Here is a 27,929-nt window from a genome sequence, read left to right on the forward strand (position 1 = left end):
TTTTGGAGGACTGTAATGTCTTTATTGTTCACTTCATATATATTCCATTCCTTTTTAATCAACCATCCCATCTCTTAAATTCCTCAAATAGCTCCTCAGTCCCTCTTCAATTTCGTAAATCTTTATTGTCCTGTTTCCAGTATCCCTCCATCCCCGCACCTCTCATACTCCTCGTCTCTCCGTGGCAGCAGGGGGTGCCTCTCTCTCTCCGTCCCTCCTCTCCCTTTCTCCTCCTCCTCCAGTCCTCTCCTCCCGTACCATTCTGAACAGGTAGCGGCTGGCCAGCTGTAGATCCCACTGATAGCGGGACAGGATCCTTAGGCAGTCGTCACGAGAACACAGGCTCAGAAAGTGCAGCTGCTCCATCTGAGAAGGAAGGAGGGAATGAGAGAGAGAGAAGAGTGAGCACAAAGTTGGTGCATCAAATTTAATATTACAATTTTTGCATTCTTAGTAAACTAGGTTGGTCGATGGAGAATACATTTTGAAGTACATGGAAATAATATATGTATTAAGTATGAATTAGAGTAATTCTGTCTAACCTTGAGTTGTTGCTGGGCCCTTATAGGGTTCCATTCATTGCAGTGAAGTGCGTTCCAAACCTCCTCATTGGTCACTCCATGCACTGCTTCCATGACCTGACCAATCAGACTAGAGGACCTTAGAACGTCAGGCCAATCACAAAGCCTGAATTCTGTAATATGTCTAACAACTCAAGAACTAAAGATCATACATCCATTCAATACCTGTACTATGAAGGCTTCCCTGGTGTGTTGTACTTGAGGCGGATACCTCTCCCTCTCTCGTTCCCTCACCACCCACTCCTTTTCTTGATCCCTCTCCTTGTTCCCATAGTCATCCAGTTTGGACCATGCCATGTGGGCCATCTTGCCCAGGTCACTGCCCCCCATGGTCTGCTGCAGCTGGGGCTGGGGTGGCTGTAGCATCTGCTGCTGTGGATGCTTTTGAGTTTGTGGAGGCCACAAAGAACCTGGGGATGGATTTACAGGCCTCCGATCTCGGATCAAGGCCACCTGGGGAATCTTGGCGCGTTTGAGGTTGGGCGGGAGCGGTCGAGGTGGGGGGTTGATGCTGGCCTCGCTGAGCCGATGGGGATCCTGCTGCACCACAACGCTGCGGGCAACCATGGCGTTGGGGAGGGGTCCACGACGGGGGTCCACCTTGACCCCTCCTACAGTCCTGTTCTGGGGACCACTCAGGACAGACTCCAGACTCCTGGTCATACCTGGGGACAGATGGATAGTTCTATTAAACATACAGTACCAGTCAAAAGTTTGAACACACCTACTCATTCAAGGGTTTTTCTTTATTTTACTATTTTATACATTGTGAAATAATAGTGAAGACATCAAAACTATGAAATAAAACATGCGCAATCATGTAGTAACCAAAAAAGTGTCAAACAAATCCAAATATATTTTAGATTTGAGATTCTTCAAAGTATCTAACCTTTGCATTGATGACAGCTTTGCACGCGCTTGGCATTCTCTCAACCAGCTTCACCTGGAAAGCTTTTCCAACAGTCTTGAAGGAGTTCCCACATATGCTGAGCACTTGTTGGCTGCTTTTCCTTCACTCTGCGGTCCAACTCATCCCAAACCATCTCAATTGGATTGAGGTCGGGTAATGGTGGAGTCCAGGTCAGCTGATGCAGCAATCCATCACTCTCCTTCTTGGTCAAAAAGCCCTTACACAGCCTGGAGGTGTGTTGGGTCATTGTCCTGTTGAAAAACAAATGATAGTCCCACTAAGCGCAAACCAGATGGGATGGCGTATCACTGCAGAATGCTGTGGTTGCCATGGTGGTTAAGTGTGCCTTGAATTCCAAATAAATCACTGACAGTGTCACCAGCAAAGCACCCCCACACAATAACTCCTCCTCCTCCATGCTTCACGGTGGGAACCATACATGCAGAGATTTCTGCTCATGTTTCTTGGCCAAAGCAAGTCTCTTCTTCTTATTGGTGTCCTTTAGTAGTGGTTTCTTTGCAGCAATTTGACCATGAAGGCCTGATTCACACAGTCTCCTCTGAACAGTTGATGTTGAGATGTGTATGTTACTTTAATAGGGCTATCTTCTGAATACCACCCCTACCTTGTCACAACACAACTGATTGGCTCAAACGCATTAAGAAAGAAAGAAATTCCACAAAATAACTTTTAACAAGTCACACCTGTTAATTGAAATGTATTCCAGGTGACTACCTCATGAAGCTGGTTGAGAGAATGCCAAGAGTGCAAAGTTGTCATCAAGACAAAGGGTGGTTAATTTGAAGAAAATATATTTGAAGAAATATATGTGTTATTTCTTCGTTTTCATGTCTTCACTATTATTCTACAATGTAGAAATAGTAAAAAATTAAGAAAAACCATTGAATGGGTTTTGACTGGTACTGTTTTGACTGGCACTGTATACAGTAAATGTATTTTGTACAAAATAACTACAGTATACAGCATGTTGAGGGTGGTTTTCCCTAGGTGATATCAAACTTGTGACCCTCTGCTCTTGAGGCTAGTACACTACGAAGGGTACCAAAGGTCTAAACAATTAGAAGAGTTGTAATGTGCCCAATTAGCTACAGATTGCTACCAATGAAACAATTATATGTATGGATTGAATATTAGCTAATATTATTTGGAGAACATGTTAGTATCAGTCATATAATAATCAAATAAAGAGTAAATAACTTATTGAAGTTGGTACCTGACATTTTCTGTAAATTGGAGCCGCCCTCTCTCTCTCTATTTGCTGGGCTTCTTCTCCAGTTTACTCTCCTGAAAAGGTCAGAGGTCAGCTAAAAACACAGTATTCAAACACACATGGGTCATGGTTGTACACTGACAATAACAAAGGTTCAAGGCATTCATCTTACTTACTCTAAAGAATTTGTATACCACCAATAGTGGGCCACCAACAAAGACGCAAACAAATGCAATTTTTACTTGATTTCTATCAATATATGACAACGGATATCTGTAATGCTAAACAAGACAAGGCAACAATGTGGCATTAATGACAACAAAAATAGTCAGGAACGCAGGCTAGCATATAGCATGATGATGCTCAACAGCTATATATCAAAGAATCATCAAAAAGTGTACATTTTACTGACACGTCGAGGCGTTCCGACGTGCCCCAGTTACGGTCGGGGTGGGTCTCACTCTGCCCCGTGTGCTGCAAACTGCCCTTCAGGGGGGGTGAGATGAGGCTTGATGCAGCAACGGGGGCTGTGGTGGGAAGAGCAGGGGCGCTGCTGGGGGCGGAGAGGGAGGGAGCAGCCAGGCTCGGGGGGAACCAGCCCACTATCAAAGTCCTTTGGTTCTGGCCCTTCCACTCACACAGCTCCAGACTACAGGAGGAGAACCATACGGTCAAATCATATAAGCCACATACTGTTGATATACAGTAAGTGATATAACAAATACATGGATCCAATTAAATGGTCACATTAAGAAACGACAATCATACAATTCCAACAAATGACTTTTAACAGTTTATTGATGATTTATGAACTACATATTCACAAAAAATGTACTCTCTACACTATTATAAAACTCTCTTATAAACTGTCTTGACACCCTTTTACATAGGACTCTCTGAAAACTTCAGCAAATTTGAGTCAGATCTTCAAATATTTTATTCTTGGCATCTGACTTGAAGGCTTTAGACCCCCCTCTCAAGAATTACTACAAGGTGGCAAGAATGTGAGGATTACGGTTAACAGTCAACACAATGGAATTCAGGTTTCAAAGTTTTGCTCTTTGAAGCAATATGTCTAAGTTTAACGATGAACCTCTGTTTCTTCCTATCTATTTTTTCCTTCTTCCCATCCTTCTTCTCTCTTACCTATGGTCTAGGAGGGTGAGTTTTCTAGGTTCCACAAAGTCCTTTACAGCACACAGCTCCAAAGGCTGAGCCTGGATAGAGAGGGAAGAGGGGAGAGGAAACCATTTTATGCCACTGTCTCGTAGTCCAACTGCCTTTATTTTGGTCACTGGCCATATTGACTCTTAAATGCTAATGTAAACATGCTTGGGAGCCACTTGATTAGAGTGTATTATGTGAGTATAATGCAAATGTGAGCATACATTTATACATATATAATAAATGTACAGTACCAGTCAAAAGTTTGGACACACCTACTCATTCAAGGGTTTTTCTTTATTTTTACTATTTTCTACATTGTAGAAAATGAAATTACATTTACATTACATTTAAGTCATTTAGCAGACGCTCTTATCCAGAGCGACTTACAAAATGGTGCATTCACCTTATGATATCCAGTGGAACAACCACTTTACAATAGTGCATCTAAATCTTTTAAGGGGGGGGGGGGGGGGTTAGAAGGATTACTTTATCCTATCCTAGGTATTCCTTAAAGAGGTGGGGTTTCAGGTGTCTCCGGAAGGTGGTGATTGACTCCGCTGTCCTGGCGTCGTGACGGAGCTTGTTCCACCATTGGGGTGCCAGAGCAGCGAACAGTTTTGACTGGGCTGAGCGGGAACTGTGCTTCCTCAGAGGTAGGGGGGCCAGCAGGCCAGTGGTGGATGAACGCAGTGCCCTTGTTTGGGTGTAGGGCCTGATCAGAGCCTGAAGGTATGGAGGTGCCGTTCCCTTCACAGCTCCGTAGGCAATCACCATGGTCTTGTAGCGGATGCGAGCTTCAACTGGAAGCCAGTGGAGAGAGCGGAGGAGCGGGGTGACGTGAGAGAACTTGGGAAGGTTGAACACCAGACGGGCTGCGGCGTTCTGGATGAGTTGTAGGGGTTTAATGGCACAGGCAGGGAGCCCAGCCAACAGCGAGTTGCAGTAATCCAGACGGGAGATGACAAGTGCCTGGATTAGGACCTGCGCCGCTTCCTGTGTGAGGCAGGGTCGTACTCTGCGAATGTTGTAGAGCATGAACCTACAGGATCGGGTCACCGCCTTGATGTTAGTGGAGAACGACAGGGTGTTGTCCAGGATCACAAGGTTCTTAGCACTCTGGGAGGAGGACACAAGGGAGTTGTCAACCGTGATGGCGAGATCATGGAACGGGCAGTCCTTCCCCGGGAGGAAGAGCAGCTCCGTCTTGCCGAGGTTCAGCTTGAGCTGGTGATCCGTCATCCACACTGATATGTCTGACAGACATGCAGAGATGCGATTCGCCGCCTGGTTATCAGAAGGGGGAAAGGAGAAGATGAATTGTGTGTCGTCTGCATAGCAATGATAGGAGAGACCATGTGAGGATATGACAGAGCCAAGTGACTTGGTGTATAGCGAGAATAGGAGAGGGCCTAGAACAGAGCCCTGGGGGACACCAGTGGTGAGAGCGCATGGTGCGGAGACAGATTCTCGCCACGCCACCTGGTAGGAGCGACCTGTCAGGTAGGACGCAATCCAAGCGTGGGCCGCGCCGGAGATGCCCAACTCGGAGAGGGTGGAGAGGAGGATCTGATGGTTCACAGTATCAAAGGCAGCAGATAGGTCTAGAAGGATGAGAGCAGAGGAGAGAGAGTTAGCTTTAGCAGTGCGGAGAGCCTCCGTGACACAGAGAAGAGCAGTCTCAGTTGAATGCCCAGTCTTGAAACCTGACTGATTAGGATCAAGAAGGTCATTCTGAGAGAGATAGCAGGAGAGCTGGCCAAGGACGGCACGTTCAAGAGTTTTGGAGAGAAAAGAAAGAAGGGATACTGGTCTGTAGTTGTTGACATCGGAGGGATCGAGTGTAGGTTTTTTCAGAAGGGGTGCAACTCTCGCTCTCTTGAAGACGGAAGGGACGTAGCCAGCGGTCAAGGATGAGTTGATGAGCGAGGTGAGGAAGGGGAGAAGGTCTCCGGAAATGGTCTGGAGAAGAGAGGAGGGGATAGGGTCAAGTGGGCAGGTTGTTGGGTGGCCGGCCGTCACAAGATGCGAGATTTCATCTGGAGAGAGAGGGGAGAAAGAGGTCAAAGCACAGGGTAGGGCAGTGTGAGCAGGACCAGCGGTGTCGTTTGACTTAGCAAACGAGGATCGGATATCATCAACCTTTTTTTCAAAATGGTTGACGAAGTCATCCGCAGAGAGGGAGGAGGGGGGGGGGGAGGGGGAGGAGGATTCAGGAGGGAGGAGAAGGTAGCAAAGAGCTTCCTAGGGTTAGAGGCAGATGCTTGGAATTTAGAGTGGTAGAAAGTGGCTTTAGCAGCAGAGACAGAAGAGGAGAATGTAGAGAGGAGTGAGTGAAAGGATGCCAGGTCCGCAGGGAGGCGAGTTTTCCTCCATTTCCGCTCGGCTGCCCGGAGCCTTGTTCTGTGAGCTCGTAGTGAGTCGTCGAGCCACGGAGCAGGAGGGGAGGACCGAGCCGGCCTGGAGGATAGGGGACAGAGAAAATGAAAGGATGCAGAAAGGGAGGAGAGGAGGGTTGAGGAGGCAGAATCAGGAGATAGGTTGGAGAAGGTTTGAGCAGAGGGAAGAGATGATAGGATGGAAGAGGAGAGAGTAGCGGGAGAGAGAGAGCGAAGGTTGGGACGGCGCAATACCATCCGAGTAGGGGCAGAGTGAGAAGTGTTGGATGAGAGCAAGAGGGAAAAGGATACAAGGTAGTGGTCGGAGATTTGGAGGGGAGTTGCAATGAGATTAGTGGAAGAACAGCATCTAGTAAATATGAGGTCAAGCGTATTGCCTGCCTTGTGAGTAGGGGGGGAAGGTGAGAGGGTGAGGTCAAAAGAGGAGAGGAGTGGAAAGAAGGAGGCAGAGAGGAATGAGTCAAAGGTTGACGTGGGGAGGTTAAAGTCACCCAGAACTGTGAGAGGTGAGCCATCCTCAGGAAAGGAACTTATCAAGGCGTCAAGCTCATTGATGAACTCTCCAAGGGAACCTGGAGGGCGATAAATGATAAGGATGTTAAGCTTGAAAGGGCTGGTAACTGTGACAGCATGGAATTCAAATGGGGAGATAGACAGATGGGTCAGGGGAGAAAGAGAGAATGTCCACTTGGGAGAGATGAGGATTCCAGTGCCACCACCCCGCTGGCTCGATGCTCTAGGGGTATGCGAGAACACGTGGGCAGACGAAGAGAGAGCAGTAGGAGTAGCAGTGTTATCTGTGGTAATCCATGTTTCCGTCAGCGCCAGGAAGTCTAGGGACTGGAGGGTTCACCTACTCGTCTCACAAAGACATGGCGGTTGGAACCAAAATCTCAAATTCGGACTCATCAGACCAAAGGACAGATTTCCACTGGTCTAATGTCCATTGCTTGTGTTTCTTGGCCCAAGCAAGTCTCTTCTTATTATTGGTGTCCTTTAGTCGTGGTTTCTTTCCAGCAATTCGACCATGAAGGCCTTATTCACTCAGTCTCCTCTGAAAAGCTGATATTGAGATGTCTGTTACTTAAACTCTTGAAGCATTTAATTGGCCTGCAATTTCTGAGGTGCTGGTAACTCTAATGAACTTATCCTCTGCAGCAGAGGTAACTCTGGGTCTTCCTTTCCTGTGGCGATTCTCATGAGAGCCAGTTTCATCATAGCGCTTCATGGTTTTTGTGACTGCACTTGAAGAAACTTTCAAAGTTCTTGAAACTTCCTGTATTGACTGACCTTCTTGGCTTAAAGTAATAATGGACTGTCGTTTCTCTTTGCTTATTTGAGCTGTTCTTGCCATAGTATGGACTTGGTATTTTACCAAATAGTATACCACCCCTACCTTGTCACACACAACTGATTGGCTCAAACCCATTAAGAAGGAAAGAAATTACACAAATGAACTTTTACGGCACACCTGTTAATTGAAATGCATTCCAGGTGACTACCTCATGAAGCTGGTTGAGAGAATGCCAAGCTTGTGCAAAGCTGTCATCAAGACAAAGGGTGGTTACTTTGAAGAATCTAAAATATATTTTGATTTGTTTAAAACTTTTTTGGTTATGTGGTTACATGATTGCATATGTGTTTTTTCATAGTTTTGATGTCTTCACTATTATTCTACAATTTAGAAAATAGCAAAAAATAAAGAAAAACCCTTGAATGAGTAGGTGTGTCCAAACTTTTGACTGGTACTGTACATATATTTACAGTGTTACCTCTGCGACCAGGGTGGTGAGCTGGGAGAAGGTGGGTCGGTTGGAGGGGGTGCAGGCCCAACACTTTCTCATCACAGAGTAGAGTTCCTGAGGACAGTCAGGGGGTCTCTCCATACGCTGTCCCTCCAGCTCAACACGCCAGAGGATCTGAGAGAAAAAAAGTGTGGGGAACGTTTAATGACAAAGACATTGCATTGTTGTGATATTGAAGATGTTTGTGGACACAAACACACATACACAATATTTAATATTTTATTTGGTACAAAAGGCTCAAATATTTCAGAGTTCGTACAAATGCTTGGAGCCTTGTGTCCTCTTGAGTCATGGTTCAACTTAAAGTGCTCTACCTACAACGTGTATGTGACAAATCTGACTCATTAGCTTTCGTTACGAACGTTCATTATTTCATTCCCCTTATAAATAGTTTGGTGTGTTCATGTTCCCCATATACTGTATCTAGTAATTAATGTATATATTAAATGTATATATTGTTATTTTCCTCAGTATCATCTCTTAGAAACCAATTCCATGAGCAGCAGCACTTAAGAAGAGCTCCTCCTTAAATTGTAATTTTTGTAAAAATGGGTATTATATGTTAACAGTTTAGTTATTTTATTGCATTGCTGTATTCTGCCCATCTAAAGGAATTGGAAGATACTTTTCTTTTGTGGAAATAGTTTGGAGAGGTTTTGAGAGATTGATCGACTTGGTTCTTGCAGGACTCATCTGCTGAATCATCAGGCAACACAAGGAAAGAAGGGGATAGGGGGACTATAAACCCAACAAGGACAACAAGAAGAATTAAGACATCGACAAACAAACACAAAACCAACAGAGGGAGAAAGAGGAAGGATTTCTGAGGGATTTCTGGAGGATAGTTCAGGCCTTGAGGGAAGTAAGCATTCAGATGAACAAACAAACACGTGAAAGAACACTTGGAAAGGAGGTGGAAACATTCTGAACTTTGAGAGCGTATCTTAATTTCTGTGTAATGTGTTGTGTCATTGAAAAACACATTTAATATCTTTATTTGTATTTTTCATAAAAGTGCATTGTTTAAAAAGTGCATTTATCTATAGCTGCATTATTTAAACAAGTGCTTTCATCAAGAGACACATGCACATCATTCTAGAGCGTAGTGCATTGTTTAGAGGTCACCATGGAGATGGATGCCTTGTCTAAGCATTGTTTCAGACACATTTACATTTACATTACATTTAAGTCATTTAGCAGACGCTCTTATCCAGAGCGACTTACAAATTGGTGCATTCACCTTATGATATCCAGTGGAACAACCACTTTACAATAGTGCATCTAAATCTTTTAGGGGGGGGGGGGTTAGAAGGATTACTTTATCCTATCCTAGGTATTCCTTAAAGAGGTGGGGTTTCAGGTGTCTCCGGAAGGTGGTGATTGACTCCGCTGTCCTGGCGTCGTGACGGAGCTTGTTCCACCATTGGGGTGCCAGAGCAGCGAACAGTTTTGACTGGGCTGAGCGGGAACTGTGCTTCCTCAGAGGTAGGGGGGCCAGCAGGCCAGAGGTGGATGAACACAGTGCCCTTGTTTGGGTGTAGGGCCTGATCAGAGCCTGAAGGTATGGAGGTGCCGTTCCCTTCACAGCCCCGTAGGCAATCACCATGGTCTTGTAGCGGATGCGAGCTTCAACTGGAAGCCAGTGGAGAGAGCGGAGGAGCGGGGTGACGTGAGAGAACTTGGGAAGGTTGAACACCAGACGGGCTGCGGCGTTCTGGATGAGTTGTAGGGGTTTAATGGCACAGGCAGGGAGCCCAGCCAACAGCGAGTTGCAGTAATCCAGACGGGAGATGACAAGTGCCTGGATTAGGACCTGCGCCGCTTCCTGTGTGAGGCAGGGTCGTACTCTGCGAATGTTGTAGAGCATGAACCTACAGGATCGGGTCACCGCCTTGATGTTAGTGGAGAACGACAGGGTGTTGTCCAGGATCACGCCAAGGTTCTTAGCACTCTGGGAGGAGGACACAAGGGAGTTGTCAACCGTGATGGCGAGATCATGGAACGGGCAGTCCTTCCCCGGGAGGAAGAGCAGCTCCATCTTGCCGAGGTTCAGCTTGAGGTGGTGATCCGTCATCCACACTGATATGTCTGACAGACATGCAGAGATGCGATTCGCCGCCTGGTTATCAGAAGGGGGAAAGGAGAAGATGAATTGTGTGTCGTCTGCATAGCAATGATAGGAGAGACCATGTGAGGATATGACAGAGCCAAGTGACTTGGTGTATAGCGAGAATCGGAGAGGGCCTAGAACAGAGCCCTGGGGGACACCAGTGGTGAGAGCGCATGGTGCGGAGACAGATTCTCGCCACGCCACCTGGTAGGAGCGACCTGTCAGGTAGGACGCAATCCAAGCGTGGGCCGCGCCGGAGATGCCCAACTTGGAGAGGGTGGAGAGGAGGATCTGATGGTTCACAGTATCAAAGGCAGCAGACAGGTCTAGAAGGATGAGAGCAGAGGAGAGAGAGTTAACTTTAGCAGTGCGGAGAGCCTCCGTGACACAGAGAAGAGCAGTCTCAGTTGAATGCCCAGTCTTGAAACCTGACTGATTAGGATCAAGAAGGTAATTCTGAGAGAGATAGCAGGAGAGCTGGCCAAGGACGGCACGTTCAAGAGTTTTGGAGAGAAAAGAAAGAAGGGATACTGGTCTGTAGTTGTTGACATCGGAGGGATCGAGTGTAGGTTTTTTCAGAAGGGGTGCAACTCTCGCTCTCTTGAAGACGGAAGGGACGTAGCCAGCGGTCAAGGATGAGTTGATGAGCGAGGTGAGGAAGGGGAGAAGGTCTCCGGAAATGGTCTGGAGAAGAGAGGAGGGGATAGGGTCAAGTGGGCAGGTTGTTGGGCGGCCGGCCGTCACAAGACGCGAGATTTCATCTGGAGAGAGAGGGGAGAAAGAGGTCAAAGCACAGGGTAGGGCAGTGTGAGCCGGACCAGCGGTATCGTTTGACTTAGCAAACGAGGATCGGATATCGTCAACCTTCTTTTCAAAATGGTTGACGAAGTCATCCGCAGAGAGGGAGGAGGGGGGGGGGGGGGAGGGGGAGGAGGATTCAGGAGGGAGGAGAAGGTAGCAAAGAGCTTCCTAGGGTTAGAGGCAGATGCTTGGAATTTAGAGTGGTAGAAAGTGGTTTTAGCAGCAGAGACAGAAGAGGAGAATGTAGAGAGGAGGGAGTAAAAGGATGCCAGGTCCGCAGGGAGGCGAGTTTTCCTCCATTTCCGCTCGATTCATTTCAATTCATCATTTCCTTGCCATCACGTACCCTGAAAATGTTCCAAGTGAGTCAGAAAAAAATAGATTCAAATCCCCAGAAACTCCGAGGGCAGACTTCATCCTAAAAGTGAATCAAGGACATAAAAGTAGACCTTCTGTTCTACACGGATGATCCCAGTGCTTGGCACACAGTTAACTCCTCATTGGTTGATTTGATTCTTACTAATAACCTCCATAAATATTTGTCTAGTGGAGTATTTGCATATGATCTCAGTGATCATTGTCCCATAGCATGTATTACAGATATGAAACCAAAAAATACTAATCCTTGTTTAATTAAGAAGAAAGATTTTAAAAACGTTTTCTCTTCAAGGGTTTTTACACGACATGTTGTACTCTGAGTTAGCCACTATCTCCTGTATTCCTGACACTGCGTTGGCTCTAGAAAATGTATCCTCTATATTTATTCCTCTGGCAGATAAACATGCCCCTTTTAAACAATTCAGAGTCAAAGATACACTATATATATATATATATATATATATATATATATATATATATATATATATATATATATACGTACCGAGTTCCAAACTGCCTCTGGAAGCAACATCAGCACTAGAGGTGTTCATCGGGAGCTTCATGAAATGGGTTTTCATGGCCGAGCAGCTGCACACAAGCCTAAGATCACCATGCACAATGCCAAGTGTCGGCTGGAGTGGTGTAAAGCTCACCACCATTGGACTCTGGAGCAGTGGAAATGCATTCTCTGGAGTGATGAATCACGCTTCACCATCTGGCGTGATGCCAGGAGAACCCTACCTGCCCCAATGCATAGTGCCAACTGTAAAGTTTGGTGGAGGAGAAATAATGGTCTGGGGTTGTTTTTCATGGTTCAGGCTAGGCCCTTAGTTCAAGTGAAGGGAAATCATAATGCTACAGCATACAATGACTTTCTAGACGATTCTGTGGCAACAGTTTGGGGGAAGGCCCTTTCCTGTTTCAGCATGACAATGCCCCAGTGCACAAAGCGAGGTCCATACAGAAATGGTTTGTCAGGATCGGTGTGGAAGAACCTTTACTGGCCTGCACAGAGCCCTGACCTCAACCCCCTTGAACACCTTAGGGATTAATTGGAACGCCGACTGCGAGCTAGGCCTAATCGCAAAACATCAGTACCTGACCTCACTAATGCTCCTGTGGCTGAAAGGAAGCAAGACCCCACAGCAATGTTTCAACATCTAGTGGAAAGTCTCCCCAGAAGAGTGGAGGCTAATATAGCAGCAAAGGGGGTGACCAACTCCATATTAATGCCCATGATTTTGGAATGAGATGTTCGATGAACAGGTATCCACATACTTTGGTCATGTAGTGTAGATCTAACCCTTGGTTTTCTTCTGAGTTATCTGAGCTCATTCAGATGAGAAATCAGGCCTGGGCCAAAACAAGGAAAACTGACTCTGTAGTGGACTGGCAATCTTTCAGCGAATTGAGAAACAGATGTACTATCTCGATTAAGAAAGCTAAATCAAGCTACTTTTTAAGCTCTATCTCTGAATCGGCTTCTAAATTTGGAAAACAGTAAATGCTTCTAAATTTTGGGAAACCCCAGCGGTGGTTGTGTACAAATTCCTCTTCTTCCCTGCCTAAGCAAGTTCTGTCTGACTCTGGCATCATAACAATGTGTACAATGTGTCTACACATACCTGTCTGCCAGATAGCCCCCGCCAGGGCTCCTCACAGTAGGTGAACATCTCCCAGAGAATGACCCCAAACATCCACACGTCAGAGGAGTGGGTAAAAGAGCCCACACGCAGACTCTCTGGGGCACACCTGGAGGGAGCGTGGGAGGAGAGATATGGAGAAAAAAGAGACAGAGAGAGAGAGAGAGAGAGAGAGAGAGAGAGAGATGGAATTACTATAAACTGCCAATCATTTACCAAAGAAAATTCCATAGTAGTGATATCTCCCTTCTCCACACCGGCTTCCATTCGGTCACACTGTCAAACAATCAATGACTCATCAAAGATATATCCCCCCACAAACACCCTGATGTTCCCCTTCAGCTCACCAGGCGAAGGGGATGCGTCTGTGGGCCGTCATCACGTAGTGGTCTGTCTCCTGGCTCAGGCCCCTCATCAGACCAAAGTCCCCAATCTTCACCATCTCCCTGGAGGCCAGCAGAACGTTCCGGGCAGCCAGGTCCCTATGGATGAACCTGGGGGAGATAACACAGGCCCACTATACCGGCTACAACCAGGAATGGTTCAGCATTTTCATTGGCTAGAAGTGTCTTCCTTCCGCTTCTGTTGAAATTTCATTGGCAATACCGAAATGCCAGTCAATTGAGGAAAAATATATGCATGAAGTTGGTCAGAGGAATTGTTGATGTTTAGGGTTACAGTGAAGTTAGTGGTTAAAATTGCATATTTGGTTGTAGTCTGTCTGTAGAGTGGGACTGTTTTGTGCCTCACCTGCGACCCTCCAGGTACTCCATACCCGCTGCTATCTGGGTGGCGAAGAGCCAGAGGCGTGCCAGGGGGTACTCGTGCTGGCGAGAGCGCAGCGTGTCATACAGGGACCCCAGACAGGCCAACTCTGTCACCTGGGAGGAGGAGAATAGGGTTTTAAAGTGACTTCTTTACACTACATTTTCCCTCCAATTCCCTGAGTGAATTCTGGGATAAACATAACATCTGAATGACCGTTCAATGTTTATTTAAATTTGCATGCCTGTATTTCAATAGCAATTCTACGAATTACAATATTAGCATATGCAAAGGCCCATGCATGAAAGGATTACAATCCAGAGACAGGATTACAATGTAGAAATAGGAATAATACTAAATATGTTTTATACTACATCTTTAAGAGGATAGAGAGAATGGCATTCTCACCATCTTGAGGGGCTGTGTGAGCACCACTCCGTAGAGGCGGATGATGTTGGGGTGGTCTAGAGACTGCATGGTGGTCACCTCCTGGAGAAAGTCTGTCATGGTGTCAGTCTGTCTGGAAAGACTACTTTTCAGAGACTTCACTGCCACCGGCAGCTGTCATGGCAACAGAAAGAAGAAGGGGAAGGATGGAGGAGTTAGGTGTACTAATTAATACCATTTGGGAAAGATTATAATGCAATTTAAATTGATTGGGAATATACAGCACATTCGGAAAGTATTCAGACCCCTTGACTTTTTCCATATTTTGTTAAGTTACAGCCTTATTCTAAAATGGATTTATTTAAAAATCCACTCATCAATGTACACACAATACCCCATAATGCCAAAGCAAGAACAGGTTTTTAGAAATGTTTGCTAATTTATAAAAAATAAATAAACTGAAATATCACATTTACATTCGTTTTCAGACCCTTTACTCAGTACTCTGTTGAAGCACCTTTGGCAGCGATTACAGCCTCGAGTCTTCTTGGGTATGACGCTACAAGCTTGGCACACCTGTATTTGGGGAGTTTATCCCATTCTTCTTTGCAGATCCTCTCAAGCTCTGTCAGAATGGATGGGGAGTGTCGCTGCACAGCTATTTTCAGTTCTCTCCAGAGATGTTTGATCGGGTTCAAGTTCGAGCTCTAGCTGGGCCACTCAAGGATGTTTAGAGACTTGTCACAAAGCCACTCCTGCATTGTCTTGGCTCTGTGCTTAGGGTCATTGTCCTGTTGGAAGGTAAACCTTCGCCCCAGTCTAAGGTCCTGAGCTCTCTGGAGCAGGTTTTCATCAACGATCTCTCTGTACTATGCTCTGTTCATCTTTCCATTGAGCCTGACTAGTCTCCAACTCCCTGCCGCTGAAAAACATCTCCTCAGCATGATGCTGCCACCACCATGCTTCACCATAGTGATGGTGCCACGTTTCCTCCAGACGTGACTCTTTGTATTCAGGCCAAAGAGTTGAATCTTGGTTTCATCAGACCAGAGAATCTTGTTTCTCATGGACTGAGAGTTCTTTAGGTGCCTTTTGGCAAACTCCAAGCGGGCTGTCATGTTCCTTTTACTGAGGAGTGGCTCCTGTCTGGCCACTCTACCATAAAGGCCTGATTGGTGGAGAGCTGCAGAGATGGTTGTCCTTCTGGAAGGTTCTCCCATCTCCACAGAGGAACTCTAGAGCTCTGTCAGAGTGACCATCGGGTTCTTGGTCACCTCCCTGACCAAGGCCCTTCTCCCCAGATTGCTCAGTTTGGCTGAGCGGACAGCTCTAGGAAGAGTCTTGGTGGTTCCAAACTTCTTCCATTTAGAATGATGGAGGCCACTGTGTTCTTGGGGACCTTCAATGCTGCAGACAATTTTTTATACCCTTGCCCAGATCTGTGCCTCGACACAATCCTGTCTTGGAGCTCTACGGACAATTCCTTCGACCTCATGGCTTGGTTGTTGCTCTGACATGCATTGTCAACTGTGGAACCTTATATAGACAGGTGTGTGCCTTTCCAAATCATGTCCAATCAATTGAATTTACCACAAGTGGACTCCAATCAAGTTGTAGATACACCTCAAGGATGATCACTGAAAACAAGATGCACCTGAGCTCAATTTCGATTCTCATAGCGAAGGGTCTGAATACTTATGTAAAAAAGGTTTTTATTTATTTATTTTTAATAAATGTACAAACATTTCTAAAAACCTGTTTTTGCTTTGTATTATGGAGTATTGTGTGTAGATTGATGAGGGGAAAAAAGTGTTTAATCCATTTTAGAATAAGGCTGTAACTAACAAAATGTGGAAAAAGGGGACGGGTATGAATACTTCACGAATGCACTGTACTTCAATGCAAATTATTTTTGATTTCTGTTATGCAATTTCTATTGATCCTTTTGAAGTATCTTGCCCTGTGCCTTTCTAAACTGGCAACCTAGCTCTGCCTTTTGCTGTTGGACTCGGTGAGTAAAATAAAAGTTAAATACTGTCCCACCAGAAGCAACATACATTTGAACAAATCCACTCACCACTCTCCCAGTGGGGGTCTGCCACTCTCCTCTCTTCACCACACCGAAGGAGCCCATTCCCAGCTTCTCCCCCAGAGTCAGCTCATTGTCCTGGATCAGACAGGTGAGGGCCCGCCCCCCTTTCTCCTGGCCCGACCCCACACTGCCCCATTGGTCACCCCCCTCCGGACCACACCCACTGAACGTCTGGGGGACAAACAGATCAACATGAGTGACAGGTGAGCATTCCAATTATTATGTTGTGTCAATCAGTAATGTCTGGTACTTATTTCAAAGAACTCACCACTACCTTGTAACAAATGGTATATAATAGTAAATTGCATTCTGGAGGGACTTGAGAAACATTTAACCTTTTTTTAACTAGGCAAGTCAGTTAAGAACAAATTCTTATTTACAATGACGGCCTACACCAGGCCAATTGTGCACTGCCCTATGGGATTCCCAATCACAACCGGTTGTGATACAGCCTGGATTCGAACCAGGGTGTCTGTAGTGACGCCTCAAGCACTGAGATGCAGTGCCTTAGACCACTGCACCACTCGGGAGCCCCATGTAAAGGTCTTACCTTGGCCATCCACGATTTGGGCCTCACATTGATCTTGCAGTTTTTCACAGCCTCCCATAATCTTCTCTGTCCTACACGTAGACAAATATTCTATATAAAAGATATGGCTACACAACATACAAACAAGGGTTACAATTCACATGAATACCCTCTTCATAAGGGCATTTATAATCCCATGTGAACTATTCATAGTGCATTAAAATGCACAACATAGGGGCTTTTCATATGAAGTGTTACCAAAAATAGCTATAGAATCATTTTTAAAAAGGACAAAAATAACCACAGTGTACTGACCTGGTTTGCTGATGCCAATCTGTTTGAGGTCAGACTCCTTGATGTAGGCGAAATGCTCCACGTGGGTGATGTTGAGGCTGTCCCGGAAACGCAGGTAAAACCTCTCCAACTGGACCTCGGCCAGGAGGTGGTACAGCCACTGAGTGTCCTGTTCCATCAGCATGACCCTGCGGGTCACCACAGCACTAGGCAAACTGGCGAACCAGGGACCCCCATTATATGTTAGCAAAAACAATTGTTTTCACGTCTTGTCTTATCATCAGGTGAGTGATAATGACAAGGAGAAGTAATCCTAATTTTAAAATGAATAGATTGGTTACATAGTTTTTCATTATTCTGACTTCCCCACATTGCATTTGGAAGAGGAAGTGTAAACTCTAACGGCCGATTAGCTAGAAAGTTAACTCCAAACACATTTTCTCTAAGAGCAGCAGTTTAGCTGATTTAATTAAGAAAGGTTAGCAATGTGTTGGCAAACATTTACAGTTGAAGTCGGAAGTTTACATACACTTAGGTTGAGTCAATAAAACTTGTTTTTCAACCACTCCACAAATGAATTTTTAACAAACTATAGTTTTGGCAAGTCGGTTAGGACATCTACTTTGTGCATGACACAAGTCATTTTTCCAACAACTGTTTACAGACAGATTATTTCACTTATAATTCACTGTATCACAATTCCAGTGGTCAGAAGTTTACATACTCTAAGTTGACTGTGCCTTTAAACAGCTTGGAAAATTCCAGAAAATGATATCATGGCTTTAGAAGCTTCTGATAGGCTAATTGACATCATTTGAGTCAATTGGAGGTGTACCTGTGGATGTATTTCAAGGCCTACCTTCAAACTCAGTGCCTCTTTGCTTGACATCATGGGAAAAATCAAAAGAAATCAGCCAAGATCTTAGAAAAATAATTGTAGACCTCCACAAGTCTGGTTCATCCTTGGGAACAATGTCCAAATGCCTGAAGGTACCACGTTCATCTGTACAAACAATAGTACGCAAGTATAAAAACCATAGGACCACGCAGCCGTCATACCGCTCAGGAAGGAGACCCGTTCTGTCTGGTTGAGATGAACATACTTTGGTGCAAAAAGTGCAAATCAATCCCAGAACAACGGCAAAGGACCTTGTGGAGATGTTGGAGGAAACAGGTACAAAAGTATCTACATCCACAGTAAAACGAGTCCTATATCGACATAACCTGAAAGGCCGCTCAGCAAGGAAAAAGCCACTGCTACAAAACCGCCATATAAAATCTAGACTACGGTTTGCAACTGCACATGGGGACAAAGATCGTGCTTTTTGGAGAAATGTCCTCTGGTCTGATGAAACAAAAATATAACTGTTTGGCCAGAATGACCATCGTTATGTTTGGAGGAAAAAGGGGGAGGCTTGTAAGCCGAAGAACACCATCCCAACCGTGAAGCACGGGGGTGGCAGCATCATGTTGTGGGGGTGCTTTGCTGCAGGAGGGACTGGTGAACTTCACAAAATAGATGGCGTCATGAGGATGGAAAATGATGTGGATATATTGAAGCAACATCTCAAGACATCAGTCAGGAAGTTAAATCTTGGTCGCAAATGGGTCTTCCAAATGGACAATGACCCCAAGCATACCTCCAAAGTTGTGGCAAAATGGCTTAAGGACAACAAAGTCAAGGTATTGGAGTGGCCATCACAAAGCCCTGACCCCAATCCTATAGAACATTTATGGGCAGATCTGAAAAGCGTGTGCAAGCAAGGAGGCCTACAAACCTGACTCAGTTACACAAGCTCTGTTTTGAGGAATTGGCAAAAATTCACCCAACTTCATGTGGGAAGCTTGTGGAAGGCTACCTGAAACGTTTGACCCAAGTTAAACAATTTAAAGGCAATGCTACCAAATACTAATTGAGTGTATGTAGACTTCTGACCCACTGGGAATGTGATGAAAGAAATAAAAGCTGAAATAAATCATTCTCTCCACTATTATTCTGACATTTCACATTCTTAAAAGAAAGTGGTGATCCTAACTGACCTAAGACAGGGAATGTTTACTAGGATTAAAAAAATGAGTTTAAAAGTATTTGGCTAAGGTGTATGTAAACTTCCGACTTCAACTGTATGTCCAAGTCAAGAAAGCTTACCAGCAGCCAGCGGCTCTGGCACTTTCACCAGTCCAGTCATTACCAGTGATAACCTCAAGGGAGGATGCATTTCAAACCGATTACAAGAAACGGCGCCATAAGCATTGGCTTGTTGCTTTTTCCCAGCAGATGCACCAATTGAATATGCATAATTTAATTGAGAATTCACTCATGTTGTTCACTGGAGGGACATTAGAGAAAGTCGAAGAGCTGTAACCAAAGGAGGCAGTATCTTTTCTGAGTTGCAATTTAATAACGAGGCAGCCTGTTTTACAGTAACTAGCTATGTTCACAGTTCACACACAGGCCTCTTGTCATCTCATATCATTGTCTGTCTGTGGACTTCCGCTTCAGGGAATTGGCGCCATAAAACAACCAGAGTTATCAGTAGAGAGAAGGGTGAGTCAGAGGCCTACATTCCTGTGTCAAGTACTCTGGCAAACTCTAACCAGTTCTCACATGTACAGTTGAAGTCAGAAGTTTACATACACCTTAGCCAAATACATTTAAACTCAGTTTATCACAATTCCTGACATTTAATCCTAGTAAAAAATTCCCTGTCTTAGGTCAGTTAGGATCACCACTTTATTTTAAGAATGTGAAATATCAGAATAATAGTAGAGAGAATGATTTATTTCAGCTTTATTTATTTCATCACATTCCCAGTGGGTCAGACGTGTTCATACACTCAATTAGTATTTGGTAGCATTGCCTTTAAATTGTTTAACTTGGGTCAAATGTTTGGGTAGCCTTCCACAAGCTTCCCACAATAAGTTTGGTGAATTTTGGCCCATTCCTCCTGGCAGAGCTTGTGTAACTGAGTCCGGTTTGTAGGCCTCCTTGCTCGCACACACTTTTTCAGTTCTGCCCACAAATGTTCTATGGGATGGAGGTCAGGGCTTTGTGATGGCCACTCCAATACCTTGACTTTGTTTTCCTTAAGCCATTTTGCCACAACTTTTTAAGTATGCTTGGGGTCATTGTCCATTTGGAAGACCCATTTGCGACCAAGCTTTAACTTCCTGACTGATGTCTTGAGATGTTGCTTCAATATATCCACATCATTTTCCATCCTCATGACGCCATCTATTTTGTGAAGTGCACCAGTCCCTCCTTCAGCAAAGCAACCCCACAACATGATGCTGCCACCCCCGTGCTTCACGGTTGGGATGGTGTTCTTCAGCTTGCAAGCCTCCTCCTTTTTACTCCAAACATAACGATGGTCGTTCTGGCCAAACAGTTATATTTTTGTTTCATCAGACCAGAGGACATTTCTCCAAAAAGCACGATCTTTGTCCCCATGTGCAGTTGCAAACCGTAGTCTAGATTTTATATGGCGGTTTTGGAGCAGTGGCTTCTTCCTTGCTGAGCGGCCTTTCAGGTTATGTCGATATAGGACTCGTTTTACTGTGGATGTAGATACTTTTGTACCTGTTTCCTCCAGCATCTTCACAAGGTCTTTTGCTGTTGTTCTGGGATTGATTTGCACTTTTCGCACCAAAGTACGTTCATCTCTAAGAGACAGAATGGGTCTCCTTCCTTAGCGGTATGATGGCTGCGTGGTCCTATGGTCTTTATACTTGCATATTATTGTTTGTACAGATGAGCGTGGTACCTTCAGGCATTTGGACATTGCTCCCAAGGATGAACCAAACTTGTGGAGATCTACAATTATTTTTCTAAGGTCTTGGCTGGTTTCTTTTGATTTTCCCATGATGTCAAGCAAAGAAGGTAGGCCTTGAAATACATCCACAGGTACACCTCCAATTGACTCAAATGATGTCAATTAGCCTATCAGAAGCTTCTAAAGCCATGACATAATATTCTGGAATTTTCCAAGCTGTTTAAAGGCACAGTCAACTTAGTGTATGTAAACTTCTGACCCACTGGAATTGTGATACAGTACTGGCTCTGGCTGGGCCACTCAAGAATACATTGGCATACGTGAAATAATCTGTCTGTAAACACCTGTTGGAAAAATGACTTGTGTCATGCACAAAGTAGATTTCCTAATCGACTTGCCAAAACTATAGTTTGTTAACAAGAAATGTGTGGAGTGGTTGAAAAATGAGTTTTAATGACTCCAACCTAAGTGTATGTAAACTTCCAACTTCAACTGTATGTCTGACATGTGTGATATAAGTATAATGTGCATCCATGTCTATGTAATGGCTGATGATGGGTGCCTGAAGTGGGTGCACTCAGTGCTTTTATTCCGAAATCATTGGATGTTTCATGCAGTATGTCTTCCTTTGACAATTGATCACCAACCTATACAGTGCCTTCGGAAAGTATTCAGACCCCTTGACTTTTTCCACATTTTGTTAAGTTACAGCCTTATTCTAAAATGGATGACATTTTTTTCCCCCTCGTCAATCTACACACAATACCCAATATTAACAAAGCAAAAATTCGTTTTTAGAAAATCTTGCTAATTTATAAAAGATAAGAAACAGATATCACATTTACATAAGTATTCAGACCCTTTACTTAATACTTTGTTGAAGCACCTTTGGCAGCGATTACAGCCTTGAGTCTTCTTGGGTATGATGCTTCAAGCATGGCACACGTGTATTTGGTGAGTTTCTCCCATTCTTCTCTGCTGATCCTCTCAAGCTCTGTCAGGTTGGATGGGGAGCGTCACTGCACAGCTATCTTCAGGTCTCTCCAGAGTTGTTAGATCGTGTTCAAGTCCTGGCTCTGGCTGGGCCACTCAAGAATATTCAGAGACTTGTCCTGAAGCCACTCCTGCATTCTCTTGGCTCTGTGTTTAGGGTCATTGTCCTGTTGGAAGGTGAACCTTCTCCCCAGTCTGAGGTCCTGAGCGCTCTGGAGCAGGTTTTCATCAAGGATCTCTCTGAACTTTCCTCCATTCATCTTTGCCTCGATCCTGACAAGTCTCCCAGTCCCTGCCGCTGAAAAACATCCCCTCAGCATGATATTTCCACCACCATGCTTCACCATAGGGGTGGTGCCATGTTTCCTCCAGACGTGATGCTTGGCATTCAGGCCAAAGAGTTGAATCTTGGTTTCATCAGACCAGAGAATCTTGTTTCTCTTTGTCTGAGAGTCTTTAGGTGCCTTTTGGCAAACTACCTTTTACTGAGGAGTGGCTCCTGTCTGGCCACTTTACCATAAAGGTCTGATTGGTGGAGTGCTGAAGAGATGGTTGTCCTTCTGGAGGTTCTCCCATCTCAAGAGGAACTCTAGAGCTCTGTCAGAGTGACCATCGGGTTCTTGGTCACCTCCCTGACCAAGGCCCTTCTCCCCCAATTGCTCAGTTTGGCAGGCAAGCAGCTCTAGGAAGAGTCTTGGTGGTTCCAAACTTCTTCCCTTTAAGAATGATGGAGGCCACTGTGTTCTTGGGGACCTTCAATGCTGCAGACAAATTTTTGGTACCCTTCCCCAGATCTGTGCATCGACACAATCCTGTCTTGGAGCTCTACGGACAATTAATTTGACCTCATGGCTTGGTTTTTGCTCTGACACGCACTGTCAACTGTGGAACCTTATATAGACAGGTGTGTGCCTTTCCAAATCATGTCCAATCAATTGAATTTAACACAGGTGTACTCCAATCAAGTTGTAGAAACATCTCAAGGATGATCAATGGAAACAAGATGCACCTGAGCTCAATTTCGAGGCTCATAGCAAAGGGTCTGAATACTAATGCAAATTAAGTATTTTTTTTATTTAATCCATTTCAGAATAAGGCTGTAATGTAACAATATGTGGAAAAAGTCAAGGGGTCTGAATACTTTCCAAAGGCACTGTACATTGAGTATGTCCACAGACAGACAGACAATGCGAACCACCACATTTTACCATTTAAACGTGTTAACCCTTGCAAGGCTGCCGGCCCAGACGGCATCCCTAGCCGCGTCCTCAGAGCATGCGCAGACCAGCTGGCAGGTGTGTTTTCGGACATATTCAATCTCTCCCTATCCCAGTCTGCTGTCCCCACTCTTCAAGATGGCCACCATTGTTCCTGTACCCAAGAATGAAAAGGTAACTGAACTAAATGACTATCGCCCATAGCACTCACTTCTGTCATCATGAAGTGCTTTGAGAGACTAGTCAAGGATTATATCACCTCCAGCTTACCTGTCACCCTAGACAAACTTCAATTTGCTTACAACCCCACTAGGTCCACAGACGTTGCAATCGCCATCACACTGCACACTGCCCTATCCCATCTGGACAAGAGGAATACCTATGTAAGAATGCTGTTCACTGACTATAGTTCAGCATTCAACACCGTAGTACCCTCCAAGCTCATCATTAAGCTTGAGGCCCTGGGTCACAACCCCGCCCTGTGCAACTGGGTCCTGGACTTGCTGACGGGCCGCCCCCAGGTGGTGAAGGTAGGAAACAACATCTCCACTTCGCTGATCCTTAACACTGGGGCCCCACAAGGGTGAGTGCTCAACCCCCTCCTGTACTCCCTGTTCACCCACGACTGCGTGGCCATGCACGCCTCCAACTCAATCATCAAGTTTGCAGACGACATAGTAGTAGTAGGCTTGATTACCAACAACGACGAGACAGCCTACAGGAAGGAGGTGAGGGCTCTCGGAGTGTGGTGTCAGGAAAATAACCTCTCACTCAACGTCCACAAAACAAAGGAGATGGTTGTGGACTTCAGGAAACAGCAAAGGGAGCACCCCTCCATCCACATCGATGGGACCGCAGTGGAGAAGATGGAAAGCTTCAAGTTCCTCCGCATACACATCACGGACAAACTGAAATGGTCCACCCACACAGACAGTGTGGTGAAGAAGGCACAACAACACCTCTTCAACCTCAAGAGGCTGAAGAAATTTGGCTTGTCACCTAAAACCATCACAAACTTTTACAGATGCACAATTGAGAGCATCCTGTCAGGCTGTATCACCGCCTGGTATGGCAACTGACCCGCCCACAACCGCAGGGCTCTCCAGAGGGTGGTGTGGTCTGCACAATGCATCACCGGGGGCAAACTACTTGCCTTCCAGGACACCTACAGCACCTGATGTCACAGAAAGGCCAAATAGATCATCAAGGACAACAAACACCGGAGCCACTGCCTGTTCACCCGCTACCATCCAGAAGGCGAGGTCAGTACAGGTGCATCAAAGCTGGGACCAAGAGACTGAAAAACAGCTTCTATCTCAAGGCCATCAGACTGTTAAACAGCCATCATTAGCACAGAGAGGCTGCTGCCTACATACAGACTTGAAATCATTGGCCACTTTAATAAATGGAACTCTAGTCACTATAATTAATAATACCACTTTAATAATGTTTACATATCTTGCATTACTCATCTCGTATGTATATACTGAATTCTATACTATCTATTGCATCTTAGCCTATGCCGCTCTGACATTGCTCATCCACATATTTATATTTATATATTCTTATTCCATTCCTTTACTTAGATTTCTGTGTATTAGGTATTTGTTGTGGAATTGTTAGTTATTACTTGTTAGATATTGCTGCACTGTCGGAACTAGAAGCACAAGCATTAACATCATACACACGCAATAACATCTGCTAACCATGTGTATGTGTCCAATAAAATTTGATTTGATTCTATTTGAGACAGACACATTGATGCAGCCCGAGGTGCAAGGGGCTAGCCTGGACAAGCACTTTCTCATGTCAAAATAGATTCCCAAAGACAACTCCCAAACCCACATCCAAATATCACATCAGAGACACTCCATGGAGCAATTCTGCAGTAAAGACACGTGTGCAACCAAACACTGAGATCATTTCTCACACACACCCCATTGTTTTAAATGCCCAGTACATTCAAAAACTAGATGTTCCTGTGTTTTATATACAGTATTTTACCACACTATGAGGTTGGAATAATACCGTTAAATTGTAAAAAAAATATGATAACGCCCTTTTAGTGTAAGAGCTGTTTGAAAAGACCGCCTGAATTTTCAACTTGTTTTGGGGGCATGGAGTTTTGGCCTGCCTGGTGATGTCAAAATTAGTTAATAGACCAATAAGAAAGAGAGTTCCAAACCTCTCTGCCAATAACAGCTAGTTTTCAGTTTTCCCCACCAGACCACTCCCAGACAGTCCTAACAAAATTCTAGCTTGAGAAATATATCTTTGCTAAGAAGCCTTTTTTGTCTCTTTTTGACCATTTTAACTGAAAACAATCATAGTAAGGTACCCAGAAATTGTTATCCAGAAATGTTACACAGAAATGATTTGATATGACATTAAAAAAAAACTGCTGCACCTTTAAGGTCATTTTGCTTTCTGTACACGTGTATAAATCTTTAACCCACTCAGCTACTGAATCATTTTGGGTGGTAACTAACCTAATGTAGCAGGCATAAAATAAATGCCTAGGTCCACTACATACTGGTCTTGACAATAAAAATTAAAAATTAGTTTGATGTTTATACTTAGCAGCCATCTATTAAGCTTGCATGCATTCAGTATTTGGGCCTATTTGCTCTGTCCGTGAAGCATTTGGAGGCTTTGTTTACATTCAAAGCTACTCAAGATCAAATGGAGATCCTCTAATGGGGTAACTGGAGACGTCTAAAAACCCACTGGACACATTATCCTTGATAAGCAGGGTTTCTAACAAAAACAGTTTGACAAAGAATCATAATGACACAATAAACTTGTTCTCCTTACAGAGAAAGGTTATTGTAACAGAGAATGCATGGACTGACTGACTGACCCAACCAGTACTGTCACCAATCAGTCAACAAAAAAGTTTCCTGGAAGTTGAAAAGTTATTTCAGGTATACATGATGTCCTGAATATGCACTGTAACACCAAACTCTCTCAGCCATGACATAACTTTTCCCCTTAGTTAAATAAGTATTTGTTCATAAATCCAAATTCATGCCTAAATTGAGAAGCAAAACACTCAAAAGCTATACACTAATTATTTGTCAAGAGGAGTTTATCCTGAGCTCGCTGGTACAGATGTTGGATCTTAATTTGATCATGCTGTTGCAGGAGAACTTTCGTGAAATGCAGGAAATGTAAAACTTGTAGTGTATTTGAGGTTTTAAAAGATTTCTGAAGTTTGTAATTCTGCAGTAGCAGTAAAGACACATGAGCAACCAAACAGAAATTTCAGACTTGATTTTCCCTTATGAAAAAGGCATCAAACCCTGGGAATTTCCATGCAAAAGGCCCCATGAGCACTAACATGAAGTTTATGGAAGCACATCAAATTTGGTGTCAAATGAAAGCTAAGAGTATATATTCATGACACATTAAGGCATATATCAAATGTTTCAACCATTTTCCATCATAAACATTTTTAATAAGCAAAGGCTTTGATTTCTGGTCAAACAGGTGGAAAAGGGGTCTTAGAAAACATCTAGTAGAGAAAGTGTTAAAAGGTATTATAAATACATCAAAACACAGTAATGTTGACGTAAAGACCCCTGCCAACTAATATCAACATTTATATTTCATTTTGCAGAAATGATTTGCCTTCTGTAAGTTTAAGAAATATTGCCTAGTGTGTTGTCATTCTGTTACCAAAAACCCACATATCTTTAAGACACAGAATTTTCACATTTTTCTCCCACATGAGGGAAGATAATGAAAGTTCACAGAACTAACACGTAATGGTAGACCCACCAAATATTTATAGTGTTTTTACTGATACAAATTTGGTTTAGGATTTATTAAGTGATCAAAACACTTCATTATTTTACTAAATCGGACCTGATTAGAATAACAGCCACTGTGTAAAATAATACAACTGAGGGAGATTTGATCCCTTCTGTTACCAAACTTTACATCTGCACTGTTTTCAAGTAAATATGTTTTTGTAAAATGTTCAGTGGAAATTGTTAAAATTAGTCCCTGTGCATAGAGTTCTTTGGTTTCTTTAACTTTGTAATAACATTATTTTGTTTGGCATACTTTTAAAAGAGAAAAATAGGAGTCATTCTGTTATCGTGGAATTGCCACCTGTAGGCCTATATAAAATTAAAGTATTGCACAACTGTAATCTATTAGGTCAGCATTAAAATGATTATCCATTTCACAACTTAGAACAAAAGGCTCTGAATTATCTGGTTCATGCACTCAAAAGTACGCCTTGGAGCTTACTGAAGCACGTTCAAGAACAATGAAGCCTTTCTCTAATATTTGTTTTATTTTATTCATTCTTGCCCATCAAAATCTCATTGCCATTTTTTTCACATATGAGTTAGCTATCCATAAAAGTAACTCTTGCATTTGTTACACAGGATTTAATATTAAATCAGTAAAAGGGGAGGGCAGAACAGTCCCCAATAATTAATCAATTAATGAAAGTAGACCTACAGGTGTTGGCCTATGTGTTATTTAATACAACATAGTCTACTGTAGACTTTTAGAATAAAGACTGGATTTATTGTATAGGGCAAGGCTGCTGTATGGTGGGGCAAGTTGATACCGAAGTTCAGTCAACGTAGATAAGTGCTAAATACTAACCGTCAATAAAAATGACCCACGGTCCACCAGGGCCACGATCTTGCCTATTTATGAATCCAGCTTTCGGATATGCTACAACAAATCAAAGTATTCCAAATAGGATCGTTAGACCTAGGCCTACGGATAATCCACATCACGTTCCATACTGTTTTTCTTAATTTCATAAATAAATGATCATATTTTTCTTTGTTTTTAGTTTGTCGGTTGTTTAATCTCATAGCTAAATATCCTCTC

At 44.0% G+C, this 27,929-nt stretch overlaps 1 protein-coding gene across 1 annotated transcript; it reads right to left on the reverse strand.

Annotated features, from left to right (window-relative positions):
- LOC106577563 (activated CDC42 kinase 1) lies at positions 1–27,929 on the reverse strand. Its single transcript, XM_045701334.2, has 15 exons — positions 27,696–27,929; positions 17,111–17,304; positions 16,817–16,887; positions 16,252–16,437; positions 14,196–14,348; positions 13,773–13,903; positions 13,370–13,516; positions 13,005–13,131; positions 8,058–8,204; positions 3,869–3,939; positions 3,135–3,371; positions 2,726–2,796; positions 747–1,246; positions 543–638; positions 1–366 (listed from the first exon to the last, which is right to left on the reverse strand). The coding sequence occupies exons 2-15, from the start codon at positions 17,271–17,273 to the stop codon at positions 163–165; spliced, it is 2,304 nt and encodes a 767-aa protein (XP_045557290.1). The 5' UTR covers positions 17,274–17,304; positions 27,696–27,929; the 3' UTR covers positions 1–162.

Source organism: Salmo salar, chromosome 18, assembly GCF_965601325.2.
Source record: "Salmo salar chromosome 18, fSalSal1, whole genome shotgun sequence".
Taxonomy (NCBI): Eukaryota; Metazoa; Chordata; class Actinopteri; order Salmoniformes; family Salmonidae; genus Salmo; species Salmo salar.

Coding starts and splice junctions, on each gene's coding strand:
- LOC106577563 (XM_045701334.2), bottom strand. CDS start 17,273: ATGCTGATGGAACAGGACACTCAGTGGCTGTACCACCTCCTGGCCGAG. Junction 13,904..14,195: donor TCACACAGCCCCTCAAGATG/GTGAGAATGCCA, acceptor TCCTCCTCCCAG/GTGACAGAGTTGGCCTGTCT. Junction 2,797..3,134: donor ACGTCGGAACGCCTCGACGT/GTCAGTAAAATG, acceptor TGACCTTTTCAG/GAGAGTAAACTGGAGAAGAA.